The 16,686-nt window shown below is 32.1% G+C and overlaps 4 protein-coding genes across 7 annotated transcripts in view; all 4 read right to left on the bottom strand.

Annotated features, from left to right (window-relative positions):
- Positions 1–3,473: 3,473 nt before the first annotated feature.
- LOC145321847 (fucose mutarotase-like) lies at positions 3,474–6,521 on the bottom strand. The gene is made up of 6 exons (XM_080163483.1): positions 6,396–6,521; positions 5,921–5,984; positions 4,786–4,895; positions 4,309–4,358; positions 3,792–3,868; positions 3,474–3,581 (listed from the first exon to the last, which is right to left on the bottom strand). The coding sequence occupies exons 1-6, from the start codon at positions 6,473–6,475 to the stop codon at positions 3,507–3,509; spliced, it is 456 nt and encodes a 151-aa protein (XP_080019609.1). The 5' UTR covers positions 6,476–6,521; the 3' UTR covers positions 3,474–3,506.
- LOC145321802 (histone deacetylase 3-like) lies at positions 6,489–13,454 on the bottom strand. 4 transcript variants are annotated; one of them, XM_080163443.1, is made up of 10 exons: positions 13,295–13,454; positions 12,861–12,956; positions 12,554–12,694; positions 11,577–11,670; positions 11,220–11,433; positions 9,677–9,869; positions 9,155–9,367; positions 8,438–8,566; positions 7,520–7,660; positions 6,489–7,073 (listed from the first exon to the last, which is right to left on the bottom strand). In XM_080163443.1, the coding sequence occupies exons 1-9, from the start codon at positions 13,402–13,404 to the stop codon at positions 7,537–7,539; spliced, it is 1,314 nt and encodes a 437-aa protein (XP_080019569.1). In that variant the 5' UTR covers positions 13,405–13,454; the 3' UTR covers positions 6,489–7,073; positions 7,520–7,536. The 4 variants fall into 4 exon arrangements, with proteins under 4 accessions (XP_080019569.1, XP_080019562.1, XP_080019577.1 ...); XM_080163436.1 differs by having other exon boundaries at positions 6,489–7,053; XM_080163451.1 differs by having other exon boundaries at positions 6,489–6,893.
- LOC145321836 (uncharacterized) lies at positions 13,413–16,035 on the bottom strand. The gene is made up of 5 exons (XM_080163474.1): positions 15,963–16,035; positions 15,619–15,712; positions 15,067–15,260; positions 14,511–14,703; positions 13,413–13,872 (listed from the first exon to the last, which is right to left on the bottom strand). Exons 3-5 carry the CDS (start codon positions 15,141–15,143, stop codon positions 13,654–13,656), a joined length of 489 nt encoding a protein of 162 aa, XP_080019600.1. The 5' UTR covers positions 15,144–15,260; positions 15,619–15,712; positions 15,963–16,035; the 3' UTR covers positions 13,413–13,653.
- ash2 (Set1/Ash2 histone methyltransferase complex subunit ash2) overlaps positions 16,027–16,686 on the bottom strand; it is a 13,729-nt gene continuing 13,069 nt past the window's right edge. The window contains exon 8 of the mRNA XM_080163462.1: positions 16,027–16,290. Within this exon, the coding sequence (XP_080019588.1) occupies positions 16,222–16,290 (69 nt within the window). The 3' untranslated portion in view covers positions 16,027–16,221. The remainder of the gene's footprint in view (positions 16,291–16,686) is intronic.

Below are 16,686 nucleotides of genomic sequence, written 5' to 3'. Positions count from 1 at the left end.
AGCTGAGATAGAGAGAGAAGAGAAAGCAAATTTAATTAGAAAAACTCAATCATGTATACAATAGAACCTGAGAAAAGTGCATAACATACATCTTTTGAATAAAAACGCCGTTTTAAATATAAAATACGCTATGAAAAGTCGTCCTCACTTAGCTTATTACCTCAAAAATAAATAGGTCAACTCAAAACCTTGGATAAAGAAAGGAGGAGAGCGTTTTTTAAACCCAGAAGAAAGGAATAGACAAGTACAAAAATGATTATGTAAAAATACAGTTATCTTCTATTAAAAAGTAATAAGATTTTTTATTTGCCTATTGAAATCTTTCTAACCATCGGACATTTTAGGTAAAACTCGCATAACACACGGTATGAATGTAGAATATTTTACTAAACGTTTGGATTGTTTTAGGCTATTTTTAGGTATTAGGTTTGATTAGGCCAATGGCCATAAACTCTAAACCCCAAAATTTTGCCCCTACAGGCAAGCAATGGGCGCAATCGATAGTATTAAAGTTGCCTACTAATTTATACTGTAAATATAATTGAATTCGAATCATGTAATGCTTTAGTGTCGCATATCAATAAAATTCTAATCATCGTAGTTATAATTTCCATCCTTAAAGTGGCCAATCCCCAAAAAATTGAGGGATTCTAAGCATGCCTGTCCCTTTAACCCATCAGAGCAGAGTACAGATTAGGTCAAAAGGAGGCCTAGAGTCGTTGCTTTACCCCTAATTACGACTCAAATATCCTCGTTGCTAATTTCATAATAGTCACTATAGAAAATATGAAATAATATTTAATGAAATATATGTACATCTATTATTTTAGTAAAAAATAGTGCTTTCAAAATTAATGCTATAAATCCAAAGATATGGGATAGAAAAATAAATTACAACCCACTTAGCGCCTGCTTTGATATCAGTTAAATATTTGAGGGATGACTAGATTGTATATTAATTTAACAGCCATTGTCCCCTCCCTGCCTGTACAATTGAAAACTAACAGGCAAGCAAAGCGAGCTCATAGTCATATAAAAACAGGAATAGAGGAATAGGTCAATGGGTGATTAACATAACTTCCCCTGGCATAACAAGAGCTAAAATACAATGAAATAATATTTTATTTTCTATCAAGAAAAGATATCTTATGGATGGGACAATGGACGCCAACAAATCTTAATCCCAAAGTTAAACAGCAAAAGGTGCTATTTATACTTACATTTAATCAATAATTGTAGAACTGGTTATTGGTTTTAAATATTACTTTAATACAGCTAAATTGCAGTATATGAATGTAAATATAAATTCTTAGACAAATCTCCTCGCCTATTCTTCGAGACTTTTTCCTGATTTTTAATTTTTCAACTCCACTATATCCTTGAGTACGCGTGATTGACCGCTATCTACTTCTCGTCTAAAATAATTCCTAGACAAACACAACTGGGAAAATGTAAACTTAATTCCATTGCATTCTCCAGGGACAAGTAAATGGAAAAACTGTTACAATATCTGTTCATAAATAACAGTTTCTTAAAAATGTGTAGGGGGATCAAAAAAAAAAAAATTCCGGGAAACTTCGCTCCATGGGTGGTTTACCCCAAATTGAAAAAAAAATATTTTTAGTGAATTTGAATTTTTCAGGGGTGGGTAACCAGTTTCACCAGTAGATATATTCCCTGAAAAGCAGAGCCCAATAGGTCAAGTGGTTACCTACAGCATGACCCTCGAAAAAGTATTTTTAAGCATCTGCAGCCCTTATTTCTCAATGAATTATTAAAAAATGCATATGTCCTTGTTCTCCATAGTATTCCACGTAAGTAGATATAAAAATATTTTTTTTACCTCCATTAACACCGGAGATTTTTAGAGCTAAAGTTTTGAAAAAGTGACTGAGAAAAAGAATTTTTTTTTGTTTCTCTTATTTTTTTGATGGTTATATTATGTTTTTCTGGCAATTGAATAATGAGACACAAAGAAAAACAAGTTAACTAAATATTTCTTTTTTATTCCACCAAAAAATATAAATTTTTAATGGCAAAAAATACTACTGAATGAATTGATTATTTGCAAATTTTAGGTTATTTATTAACCCTTATTTATAGAAAAGGATTAATTATGACAGTTGCTCCGCCTACTTTTCTGACATCTCAATTATTTAATAAGGGGTAAATTAAGCTTTTTAGACTAAAAAATCATTATGTTTTATTTTTATTTTCTTTATAACTTTTTTGTTATTAAAGTTAGGATTGTGAAACAAAAACAATTTTCCTGCTATATTCATAGAGATTTATTTGGTTTTTTAATCTTAAACAATTTTGCCTAATAAGTAAGTTTTTCAAAATATCATTAAACTAAAAAGACTAAAAAAATATGTGTAAAAAAATGCTTTTTACTCAAAAACTAAATTTTTTATTTCATTTTTGTATAAAGTTTCTGCTAGTAACAAAAATAAAAGGATTTTTAGCTTAATTTTGCTAAAAAAGTCGTATCATGTTAAAAGTTACTTTTTCCTCAGTCACTTTTTCAAAACTTTAGCTCTAAAAATCTCCGGTGTTAATGGAGGTAAAAAAAATATTTTTATATCTACTTACGTGGAATACTATAGAGAACAAGGACATATGCATTTTTTAATAATTCATTGAGAAATAAGGGCTGCAGATGCTTAAAAATACTTTTTCGAGGGTCATGCTGTAGTAAAATAAAAGAGGCAAAATATATTTTATTCTGATTACCTATCCCTGGCATATCCTTTTCAGATGCAACTAGTTGCCCTATTATCCTATTTTTTTCAACAGATATTTTATGTTCATTTACTTACTTAGAGAAACTCTTTTTAATACGAAGAAAAAAATGTCCTCCAATATTTTTGTATCAGTCAAACATTAGAGTAAAACACTAGAGGGAGAAAGGGTTAAATAACTGTATCTCCACATCGCAATCGTCTTGTGCAACCTTCCTATTGGGTCATTGAAAATCAACCAATGGTATTGCTTATATAAAGACAGCTAAGTAGCAGAAAATTATTTAGAAGCAGACGAAAGAGGTCTTTGAAAAACGAAGGGGGGTAGTTGTCTGTATATACATCTATACTATAGATCTGTTAGTCAAACTACTTTTGTTTTTACTAAAACACAAGATTTTTAAAAATCCTATATTGTAAACTTGTAAAGTACCTATTGCAAAAGAAAAATATTCCATTTAAAAAGTTTGAAATCTATGATCAGACTTTCAATTTAGTATTTTAAATACCTAAGTTAACAAAATGAAGGTTACATTACAAAGAATCAAGAAAACATAAAATCAACCAAAATCAAACCTTCATAAAATTCAAAATTAAAATAAATAATACTAGCTGTGTAATCAATAAATAATAACAGTTTGTAAAAATCAATACAAAAATGCTTCAAGTCTAACCTAATACCAATCGTGTAAGATACTTGTCAATGTCACTCTTGAGGTAGAATCATCATTCTTTTATCTCAGTTGAGTATATTCTCCATAAGGATTAAATAACTCCTTTTCTGAGTATGATATTGGCATACTGTGCAGTTTCACCAGTTGCCACAACAGCATAAGCATCCTAAATCACATAAGAAATATCTAAGGATTTAATTCAAAAATGGCATACAATGTATAGGGAAAACTTCAAATTCAGATAATATATAAAGTAGATTCAAAGAACGATTTTGGTTTTTGGTCCTTTTCCCCTACGTAAGCACACCCCCAAGTCCAAATAATAAGACTTCTATTAATAATTGAAGATTTAAGAGCAAAATTTGAAGACCCCTACCTTGGCTTCATCATAGAACTGGAACCTTTCTAGAAGATCAGGCTTCACTGTTCGTCCTTCTGCTTTGCTACACATGTCTAAAATTAATAATATTAGTAGGTGTTCATGAAAACTTACGCCCTTTTGGATAAAAAAAATAGCTAACTGTTCTTTAGTATACATATGATATAAATTACAACCCCAATAAAATGTTTTGGAGTTATTTTCTGATGCGAACATCTTAATTAAAAATTCCATTAAATTTTGCCAAAAAGTATACATATTCCAGACCTCTCTAATGGAATGCATTGTAGTTATTTTCTGATACTATGATATATATTGAAAATCCCAATAAATGTGGCTAAAAATACGCAAAATTTCAAATAGACAGACAAACATATGTCATACTTCTTATCTTACTGCATACAACGACTGGAAATTATTTTCATAAGCCTCTATCAAGCAGTAGTTTTAAACCTTAGAAAGGCCAGAATTTGAATATAATAGTTTTATTGAAAGTGTAAATAATGAATTATACCTGTATATTGGCTCCATAACTTCGGAGGCTTCTTTCCAGCAGCTTTGTCACTATAATATAGAGAACAATTTGTGATCTATTTAATGATTAATAAACAAGATTTTTCATAATTTCTAGTGTCAATGCTTTATGATTCTGAATTTATTACACCATTTGAACAAAAGCCATGAGTTATGGCAATATTCAATAGAATGAAATATCAATGTATAAGTGAATAATACAAAGATATTAATTCTTGAATCCTTGCTGAGCCTCGGCTGTTTATGTTTTTACTTTTCGGGTCGGATATTTTCTGCTGGTTCTAATATGGTATAAAAATTACTATTTCAATTAGAACATTCTTATTCCCAATTTACTAACTAACACATTTGATTTTTATGTGGAGGGCCACATTTTTTGTATTTAGCTAATACAAAGTAATAAAAATATACAATATTATAGAACAGTAAACTCTAAAGAAAAAACCACGCTGCTTACCTTTCAGTAAGATCCATGAACTGAATAGGGCTGTCAACATATGTGTCCAATGGAAACAGTTGTAAGATTGCCTCCAAAACAGTGGGAATTGAGTGACCTTGGCAGTTTATCTATAAAAAAAAATAAGATTAATAAATCGCCGTGGATTGTCTAATTCAGTTTCATCCGGGACAAGGGACCAAGAATCTGGTTAACAATCAAAAGTTATCTTTTTAAAATTTTCTTATTTTATTTCTCCCATTCAAACCTATTCCCTTAGGTTACATTCTTAGCAAGTTTTACCCTAAGTTTATCAAAAGGGGACTATCCACGAACCAGAGCAAGTGATTCCAAGCATCTTCCAGCATTGACCCATAGTATTTTTTTAGTGAATATACTAGGTTTATGTTTGATATTTGCTTTATCGACTTACGACTAAAAAGTTAGGTTTCACCATGGTTTTATATGAAAAAAAATTTGAAATGTAAAGCAATTATTTTAAGCAATATCATCAAATGCTTTGTTGAGTTCAAAGGACAAAATAAAATAACACTGCAGAAAGGCATTAACTGTTGTAAATTGCAAAAGTACATTAATTAAAATGTTTACAAGTTACCAACCCTTTTTCCAAATACAAATTTTTTTATCACAATAATATACCTTTGTGTCAAAGCTTTTAAACAACAGTTTGAACTCATCAAAACATTTGATGATTTTGCACCAAACAATGCTTAACATTTCAAAGTTTTTTCATATAAAACCATGGTGAAACCTAACTTTTTTGTCGATAAAGCAAATATTAAACATAAACCTAGTATATTTACTAAAAAAATACTATGGGTCAATGCTGGAAGATGCTTAGAATCACTTGCTCTTGTTCGTGGATAGTCCTCTTTACGGCAAAATTAAAGTTATCCTAAATTGCTGAAATGGCGGTCTCCAAGTTTAGTCAAAAGTATTAAAATATCAAAGTCCACTAGATTTGGTATAGTACACCTTCAATTTAACTAATGTCTGTATGTTTGTAGCATTAAATCTTAATTAAATCAAATAGTATGTTTGATACAAATGTATTATTATTTTTATGTTTCAATAAAAATATTGTTCAATTGTTTATGCTGCGCATTTTATGTATTTACTTGGCTTGCTTACTTACCAATTTTGCAGTTCCTTTGTCACAAGTTGTTCTCGCTGGATAGTTGGCATCTGCTAGAACAATCCTAAACAAAATCAGGGTCATGGATAGAAAGCCAAGTAGCAGGTTTCGTCGTATTTTTTTTACAGTATCTTTTCTCTTATTTCTAGCCCTAGCAGCGGGCTCCAATCCTGCGGGGCAATCATTAACATTTACTTAACCTAACCTAAAATAACCGTTCAAAAGCTACTGTGAAAATACGATGAAACCCGCTACTTCGTTTTCTTCCCATGATCCGAACATTATTTAATGAGTTCATTTAAGTCTCAGGAGGACTTAAGGATAAATTAATTAAATTCCTGGAATGGATTGTGGCTACTTTTTTCTTCCACCTTGAATACAGAATATGCTAGGGATGAAACTTCTACCAAAGTTAATACAGTTGAGTATTTTCGGAAACTGAAAATTATGTTTAACTACTATACAGTATACATACCTGTCACCGTGGCCCATACTGGACAAAGCATGCAAAAGATCAGGGGATAACACATCAGGAATATTCTTTAATCTTCCCATCTTTTACAGATTATTCTGAAACATATTTTTATAAAGGTAGTAAGGTTTTATTATTACAACAATATGTAATTCATCAAGTTTTATGTCAATTATTGAGCTAAGTAATACAATATATGTAATTTCACTATTTTAAGGATTTGATGATTTTTAAAAAATAGATACTTGGCAGATGAAAAATGATAATAAAAAGAATAATAAACCAGCTTTAAATATATATTACAAACAGGGATTTACATTAATAATTAATTTCCATGCTTTATTTTATTAGCATAAATGCAAAAATAAGGTTTTTAGTTATAATACTTTTTGCCCTTTCTATTTATAATGTTTCCTTATTACAACAAATAACAAAATATTAATCACATAGAAATAAAATGAGATTTAAAATACAACATCTTTGGGTCAACACTATCCTTTCCTACAATCACTGTGTCATACTCATAAATATTAAAAAATATTTATAATATTAAAATAATATATGATCAAGAGTCTTATATCTAAAGTTCACCGTGATGATGTAAGTGTAGTAGTTGTAGTATTGGTTGTTGAGGATGTGTTTGTTCTTGTTTTAAAGGATACTTCACATAATTTGTCAATACTTTAAATGTTAAATGTCGATATAAACGGGTTACGTCCCAGTAAATGAAATGCTTCTCTTATAACTTTCCATTTTGAGACAAATACACATACTATTGTAATTATTGAATATTAAGTTAAAGAAATAATGAAGTTACTTCTAATTCAATAGGTATGTAATTAGGGTATATATATTTTTAAGTCAGGATCAAAAACTTATTATACATTGGTAATTAAATACTATTAAAAATTGTACCTAATTCTTCTTTACAGATGAACGACATTAATATGGAGTATGGAAAATGCGTTGGCCCTATACTGAAACATCTAATTATCTGTACAAAGGACATTTAGACAATACTGGTTTTGCAATTATAAGAATTTGGGAGAATAGTTGGGATGCCTAGGGACCTGCCATAAATGTCTGTCTATTAATCTATAACTCGATGGACAATTTATATGACGCACCCTGTAGTTTGAGGTTGTCACGACTCGGCCTCATCCTCGTTATCCTGGTCGCTGTCACCGTCATAGAACTCGCCGTTGGCCTCTGGCTTCAGGTCGTCCATCAGAGTGGGACGCTTGTCAGGGTCTGATTCAGGTTTTACTCTGAAATATTAAAAGAAATCAATTTATAAATAATATCTAAAGAATTTGCAATTGTCTTAAAGAGCAAAGTTTCATATGGCCTGGACTAAAAGAGTCTAGAGATACTCCTACTGTATCAGTGTATACAGGGTTTCGGATCCGCATTGATTTTTTGCGGATCCGGATCCTCAAAATTTGGTCAGTGCGGATCCGGATCCGGTTCCGGATCCTTGACAATAAAAATAAAATCACCAAACCTTTCAAAAATATTTATTCTTTAATTCGAAGTCAAAAATACTTTTAATTTTCAAGTCTGACCCTAAACCTTAAAGATTGGCTCTCATCAAGAGAATGTCTGAGATTGTATATAAATTTAGGTAGATTTTTCCATTTTTTCCGCATTTTTTTGAGTCCAAGGATCCGAAACCCTGAGTGTATATGTACTTACGTCTAAAAACATTAAGAAAAAAAGAAAACCAAACGGATCTTGTAAAGTTTTTAAGGCAATTAAAAAAGGGAATTTTATAATAAAAATTGACAGAATTTACACTAATATTTCATTTTTCAAGTATTTTTGACAAAAAAAAAAGAATCCCTTTGCACAAAAAATAACTTTTTAATTTCTATGCCATTGTTCAACAATTTTCAGAAATGATTCTACTGGTCCAGAACGGGTTTCAGGCTAAAATGTGCTCAGAAAGATTGAGGATTGGACATAAACCTCCAACCAGTTAGGAGTCCCCACAAAAATATTTCCTCTTTAAAAAAGGCTATGGGTAAATCTACAAGCACAGTAACCTGTTTTTGAAGAAGCTATCAGGTACATCATGCATCTGGACACTTGGAGCTCCGTCCAGCAGGTCCAGTTGTCTCTCTACTGTCTCCAGAATTGACTGCAGGTACGCTGAAGTGTTCGCGTTCTCCATCCTGGGTTAACATCAATGATTTTAGTTAAATCATTTTTAGAATTCATTTTTCATTTATTTGATCATAAATAACATTTTTAAAAACCATTATTTTCTAGCACATATTTCAATTACATCACTTTTATATTGACTTAAAATTACATCACAAGTAATAAAAACTACTTTCCTAATAAAAGAAGCAACTAATAACTAATATAAACGTAATCAGTAAAACCTCAGAAAAAAATAAGATAAGAAATAACTATATGTAAAATTAAATAATAGTACAAAGGGCTATACGGAAGGGATTTTAATGCAACCATCTCTTAATTAGTGCGCAAATGGCACTTGAATGAAACTTGGCATGAGTAATCCTTGCAGGTAGGTCTATTTTCCCCAAAATCGTACAAAAATTAGAAAAGTTAAGGCTAACGGCTCAGCCATTTAACCGTTTTTTAATTTCATTTTGGAGTAAAACCATAGGATATTGTAGGTACCCATTTAAGTTTGTCTCTTTTTAGAATGAAAGACGAAAGTCAATAACACTTTAAAAGTACAATCCTTATTAAAAAGTAACAGGATGTTGAACCAAAAAAAAATTATTGATTACCTTGGATTAACATCAGGATGAAGTGTAAAGTCAGGTGAGAAATATTCCACATATTCTGTGTAGGGCAACTCATTCGCTAGCTCATCCTCGCAGCAGATACTTGTCTCGTACGCCCAAAGCCGGGCCACGTTGCGGAGCGTGTACCCACCACCCCCCAACAACATCAGGGGGACGTTGAACTTCTTCATGAACTCAACACATTTGCCATGGCCCCTTAAAAGTTGTAAGTTATAAAATAACGATCTCAATAGTTGAAAAACTCAGAGATGAGAAAATGTTAGTTCTGAGTGTTAACTGAATGTCATACAGACGTATGTACGTAAGCTGTACGGAGATACCCAGGTTATGGAGTAACTAAACTGTATGAACAATATAATTGACCTGCTATTGTTTCTGACAAAGAAAAATAATATCAAATCATTTAAAGGGAACAGCATATTAAAGATATGTAATGATTAAATAAAACAACAACCAACCGACATGTAAACTTTTAAATAAATTTTTGTTTTTGTCTGTTAATACCTCGTGCTAAGATTGAAACATCCCAGCCTGTCTCCGCTCAAAGAATCCGCACCACACTGAAGGACAACCACGCTGGGTCTGTAAAAGTCCATGACCTTCTGCATGGTGGGCTGGAAGACAAACTCGTAGGACATGTCATCCATGCCCTCCTTCAGGGGTACGTTTACACTGTACAGTCGTCCACTTCCAGCACCTTAAAATATTTTTTTAAAGATTCGTTTGGAAAGGGATAGTTGCACGAGGTGCATTTAACGATTTGGTGTACTTAGAGTAATGAATATTTATATGTTTTAGTACATTAATATAGGTTAGCCATGAAGAAAATTAAAATAAAAAGAAACTTTTACCAGACGGTTTTTAAGTTATGTCCAAAAATGTCTAGTTGTGTTGGTAAGACTTGAAAGGGGAGAGGCGGTTGTGACACTTTTTGAAACCAAAACTAAAAGTCAAAGGAACTCAACTAAAAAAGGTTACAGCACTGAAATTTGTTATGGCAGATGCTTTAAAGAGGTACAATGTGGAACTGTGAAGAAACGGTGGCGGAACCGCCGCTATCGCTGAATTGTTTTTCTTTGGCTGGAAACGGCGGTAGCGGCGGATTCACCAACTTTTCTTTACAGTTCCACATTGTACCTCTTTAAAGCGACTGCCATTCCAAATTTCAGTGCTTTAACTCTTTTTTCAAGTTGAATTCCTGTCGTTTTTGTTAAAAAAATTGTTCCACGTGGTAGAAAATTTAAATTACAGGAAAACTAGGTATAAGGAATTTAAAACTATAAAGGTCAATTAGAGTTAAATCTTTTCCCAATTAAGAAATTAATTAAGGGGGGAGGGGGGTTTAATGCAACCATCTCGTAATCAGTGATTAAATGGCACTTAGAATTCGAATTTCGATCTGAACTTTAGCATGAGTAATCCTTGGTAGGTCTATTTTCCCTAAATCGAACAAAAAGTTGGAAAAGTTACGGCTGGCGGCTCAGCCGTTTAGCCGTTTTTTGCCTATTTTCAGGGTAAATTCATCATAAATTGCGTAAAAATCATCTTTTTAAAACATATTTTCAGTTTAATTCATGTTGAATGAAAGAAATAACCATTTTAAAACTTCTAGTACCAAAAGCTACCGTCTAAAACCGTTTGATAGCGTTTTGGAGTGGAAAAGAGTGTTATGTGGAGGTAGGTTTCGTGACTAATTTGCAACATAGAAATCCAAAAAATGGCAAAACGGCTGAGCCGCCAGCCGTTAGCCGTTACTTTTCCAACTTTTTGTTCGATTTAGGGAAAATAGACCTACCAAGGACTACTCATGCAAAAGTTCAGATCGAAATTCGAATTCTAAGTGCTATTTAATCACTGATTACGAGATGGTTGCATTAAAAAAAAAACCCCTTTTGTCATGTGTGTTAAGTGTTTTTAATTATGCTCCAGTGGAAAATTGAATGAATCAATAAATGTTTACCAAAAACGGCTAACATATTTTTCCGATGGACGTATATTATCCTAGTTGTATGATAGTTCCCCTTCTAAAAACCACTACAACAACTACCTGTTTCATACATGTGTCCAGTGCCAGGAAAGAAGTTGCCGTACTTGTGGAATGAGACCGTCATGACCCTGTCTGTCAGGTAGAATGCCTCCTGGACCCCATCACCATGGTGGATGTCTATGTCAATGTAGAGGACTCGGGGATGGTATTTTAGCAGCTCCAGGATGGCTACTACTATGTCGTTTACGTAGCAAAAGCCGCTTGCCTCAAATTTCTATAGAAAAATACTTTTCTAAATTTTAAACTACCAGGAAATCTTTTCCATGAAAAGAAAGGTTTAGAAAAATATATAAGTATTAAACACAGTCTATCATGTAAATAAAATAAATACCTATTTTTGTTCTTATTTTATCTCACCTTAGCATGATGTAGACCTCCACTCCAATTGATGGCTATGTCTGCAATTTCTGTGTTCAATTTTTCAGCTGCCTCTAAACTTGCTCCAGTATATCTAATAAAAATAGGGTTTTCTCATTAATTTCTTCCGCTGTACGACGCATTTTATGCTTCCCTGCCATGAAAAGAATATGTCCTGGTGAAAATACAAAGAGAAGTCAACTAACAAATCGTATTTAATTGTATATAAAGCAGTGTTTCGGAGCCGGAGCCGTAATTTTCGTTAAAAACGGCTCCGGCTCCGGACTAAATAAATAAAGAGATTTTTTTACAAATTATGTTTGGTAACTCTGTTTTGTCATGTGCAAATGCCCTTTTTAAGTTTTTCAAGTCCATTTTTATCAAAAATTGAACTTTTTAATGTTCAAAAGTCAAAAATAAAAAATATTTTTTTTATGGGGGAAAAAAATATGTCGAGTTTTTCTTGATTTTAGGCCGGAGCTTGAGCCGGAGCCGTATTTCCAGATACAGCTCCGCGGAGCCGGAGCCGCACCAAAATTAAACGGCTCCGAAACGCTGAAATAAAGTTTATACACTGCTAGTGTACCTAACTATGAAGCTTTAATAAAAGAAGCCACAGTTCTTATCAAGCTAAGAAGAGTGAAATATATATAATACAACTTTGATTAACTACCATGATAATCGGTTCCAGGACAAACGCAGGAGTCACAAACGTCGGAGTGGACAAACGTAGGAGTGTTAAAATATTGATTTAATTAAGTATTTTTATACAGGTTAGGTTAGGTTAAGATATAAATATACAAATAAGCCCCCCGCAGGGGTTAGGCATATAAAACCTATAGGGTAGTTTAAAATAGGTTAGGTTAGGTTTAATTTCCACACTGACGTTTGTCTACTCCGACGTTTGGGACTCCTGCGTTTGTCCAGGACCTGATAATCTACAGTCCAATGTCCACTCCTTTCCTGATAAAGCTTACCTGGAACAGAACTCGTATAGGCCATCAAAAACCGGACAATCAGCAGCCCCCACATTGTAATGGGTCAAGGATTTGTTGAAACTTTGGATATTTGTTGGGTTGACTCGCTGCAAAAACTCTATGTACTCCTCCGAATGAAATCTAAATATTTTTTCTCTGTTTAAATCTTCTTCAAAATTGTTCAAAGTGTTGGTACAAAAGGTCTAAAGACAATAGACATAATGGAACATAAGACCTAAATGTGTAGAGTAGAAGGACTTAAAGCTTGACTTATTTCAAAATTAACATTTGAATTCTGACATATTACCTTGCCATATCTGGTCCGCTGGCAATGTAGGGTTTGTACACCTGCATTTTCTTATGAAGTCCATAATTAAGGACCAAAGAATGGGTAACTGATAACCTAAACAAAAAAAGTAAATTAGAAACATATTTAGATATAGTTAAAGAGAAAGAAAATAAAAATGATTTCATGTAAGCTCATTTATCGAAGGGAAAGGAAAGGGAAAAAATAGCATAAAGCTATCCAAAGAATTTAATATAAAAAAAACCTAAAACCATGCAAAGCTTCTGTGAAATGGATAACTGAATCGTTTCATTAGCTTTTGAATTATTAAGCTACAGACAAATAAACCTTACTACTTCTTCTTAAAGGTAAAACATGATGTTAGTAAAATGCAGTAATATATGGTAAAGGCTGAAGCTCGAACCCAAATCCTTTAAGTTGAGCAGATTCTTTACCTGTGTGGTTTCATGGGGTGCATGGGTCCATAGTGAAAGTTTCCAACCTCTGGGTCGTAAAAATAAGCCACACGGGGTCTACTGTGTGACCCACCGCCAGTGGAGGGCATTTTGGGAGTTTTATTTCTGAAGAAAAGAAAAAAACACTTTCAGAATAAGCACTTCCAAATGCAAGTAAAATATGGAGCACTTAGTTTTGACATAGCAAAACGATTGACCAAATACTAACTAATAAATAACTACGATAAAATTAATCAAGAAATAAAAATATTTTGGTATTTGAAAATATAACAAGAATGGACTTTTATTACAGATGATTTTTGTTCAGTAAGAATCATTTCCAAAATTTGGCTAGGCTTTTATTTTTGAACTTCGGCCTCTTTCTTTGGAGCATCTCCATTCTCATTTTTTTCTTCTTCAATATCCTTTCGATGCTCAGCCATTTTTTCCCGCATATAATTGGCCAACTTGGACTCTTTAAAGACTTGGTTGTTTTTTTCCGCCTGCATCTTACGAAATTCTTCCATTTTTTCTATAGGGTTTTGTGCAACGTTGAATATTGGCTTATAATCAGGATCCTAAAAGAATAAAGTAATGTTAACGTAATATCTATAAATTGAATTGAAATTAAATACCTAACATTTTGAATTTTATACAGAGAATAATGAAAATGTTTTATTATTTTTTGTATTTTCTATCGATTTCATTTGCGATATTTTCATTTTTTTTAAAGATTTTTAGAGTATACTTTTAATTCATTGATTAGCAATAGTCTCTATTTGGACCAAAGTAGTCATGAAGTAGGCTGAGACACTTTTGTATAACCACTAGTGCTATCAAGCTCCACGGTCAAGCACATTATGACTAGAACCGCTGGGCCGCTATCTCAAGAGAGCTACTTGTTATTACCTCACCCTCTCGCTGAGTGTGGTATGTATCCCAAATTAAGTCACCTTAATGAATGACACTCTCCGCAGAGGAGCTTGGGATAAGTACTGGTATTATGTACCAAACTTACTCAATAATCCCCTTCTTGCACAACCAGGGGAAGTTGCGTTATTATCATTGCAAATGAGAAATTCGAGTCAACACATGGAGAATTGAACTCAAACCCTCACCACTGTAGCTTAGTTTGCTACCACTGAGCCACGACGCCCAGTATACCTAGCCTAGAAAAGCTTCGCTTTAAAATAAAAAAAATCTAAACAAATATTACCTCTTCTAATTTTGGTCGAATGACATAAATATATAACACATAGGAACTCATCAAATACAAATAAATATTGTAATGCAAGTTAAAATAATTTATTTTTCCAGTCTCCTTATTCCTTACTGGCCTCCAGAATTGATAAATAATTTTCTGCTTCCAGTTCCTTTCTGGATTAAAGAGTCGGATTTTTAGATGTCTCCTGAAAAAAAAGTTTAAATATTACAAAGTCTAGGTACTAATACAGGGGATGAAATTAACTAACCCAGCAATATTATTCCATTTACCTAAAAACATAATAAAATTCGAGAAAAGATTATTGTTAAAACTTCTTAAAAACAAGAGACTGTAATTTAAACAGTTTAGACATAGACTATGTGTACTAGGTACTACAAATAATCCTTATATAATAAATATCCTAAAAAGTGTAGCTTCTCGGGACCTAGGAAGGTTATTAACTATTATGGAGGAGGGTACCACAAAAAAATTATCTTCCAAACTTCTTTATAAGACAGATTTTTACAAAAATTTCATCATTGTTTTTAATAAAAAAAAATAGTTTTACCTTGGGATAAGAAGGCTACTAGTTCTTAATAATTGTGGCAGAGGCTTCATTGAGCTTAAAATTCTTAATGATGACATTTTGTTGGACTAGTTCTGCTTGTATTATGTTTGAAGATTTTAAAATTTGAAACTTTGGAGGTAAAACTAATTCTGGATTCTCTTGTTCTTAACTTCTTCTAGAATTTTACTCTCAAGCTGAAATACATAAAAAAATTTGTAAGGCATTAGTATAAAATGTTTTCTCTTGTTGTAGAGAGATGTTGAGTTATAGACCAAATAACGTATGTGCTGTCAACAACAATCGCAGTATAAAATAACAGAATAACAAAGTCTGTATGTATGTATGTAAAAAGCGTGATTATTGCAAAAAAGTAGAAGTGCTTGTAGGAAAATACCCTATTTATAGTTATAAATCAGCTGATCTGCTTAATTTCTCGTTTACTATTGTTAGTTTCCAATGTTGAGTGTATGACCAGTACCCCTCAACATGTAATAATAATAGGAAATAATAATCAAGCACATATGAAAGTAGCTAGGCTATCAGCAACCTTACCTGTTGTTTATGTTTCCACTGTTGAGTGTGTGACCAGTCTGCATAAATAGAACCAAAACAAATTGTGCTGATCACTACAGAAGGGATTGAACGTCTAAACATTAAAAAAAAAAGTTTTGAAGATAGGTATTGTTTCTATACTATATTTAACGCCAAAGAAAATGTCTTCAATCTTGTAAAAAAAGAACATAAAGAGACAGCATTTTTTTTATTGAGATCTTAGATATTTTAAAAAACCAACAGTTGGAGGTAATCGTCCTTGCACGATGCTATTTTTTAATGCACTTGCTAACAAACAAAAAGATCTTTTCTATAAAATGGAGAACCAATTTAGTTTTGTTTACCTAATATGTGTAAGTACAGAAACTCCAGACATTTTACTTTGAAATTCGCAGTTTTAAATTTTCATCTGAAATATTAATGTTTAGATCAGTTTATTATCAATATTAATTAATTTCTTATGTTTTTAGACACTTTAAGCCTTTCTTACTCATAATTATTGTACAAAACATAAAATAATAACAATAAATCCAAAATAAAATGTAATGCACTAAAGTTTAAATAAGAAAAAAATATTTTCTCTTGCTAACGAACATATTTTTATTATGAATAATAATCATCAATTTTGAGGTTGGTTGTTTCAGTGAAGAATCTCATATCAGCCATGGCCTGAATGTTCCATAGGTACTCTTAGTTTTATGCACCAATAAAATGTAAAGTGTAAATGTATGACTATGCATATTTTTATTTTTAAAGATTTATGTTTTCATTAATTCTTCAAAATATTTTTCCACCAGTTTTCTTCTATACTTATAGCCTAGGTATTTTAATTTATTTACAGGGATCCTAAGGGATAAGACAATGGCCGATAAATTCATGTACATCCTTATTGATGATCCACAAAATTACACATTCAGTAGATTACCTACACTTTGTGGTTGAAGCGTTTGCAAAAAAAATGAACCAACCAAATTTCAATTAAAGTTCCATCGTTGTTAAGCAAACGAACAGGAAACTTTGGGGACTAGTGTAATAAACAGCACAATGTCCCCTCAGTGATTAATTCAT

Source organism: Acartia tonsa, chromosome 1, assembly GCF_053477335.1.
Source record: "Acartia tonsa isolate MP-2025a chromosome 1, ASM5347733v1, whole genome shotgun sequence".
In the NCBI taxonomy this organism is placed as follows: domain Eukaryota; kingdom Metazoa; phylum Arthropoda; class Copepoda; order Calanoida; family Acartiidae; genus Acartia; species Acartia tonsa.
The sequence above is the reverse complement of the archived record's forward strand: the minus strand, read 5'-3'. Positions and strand labels throughout refer to the sequence as shown.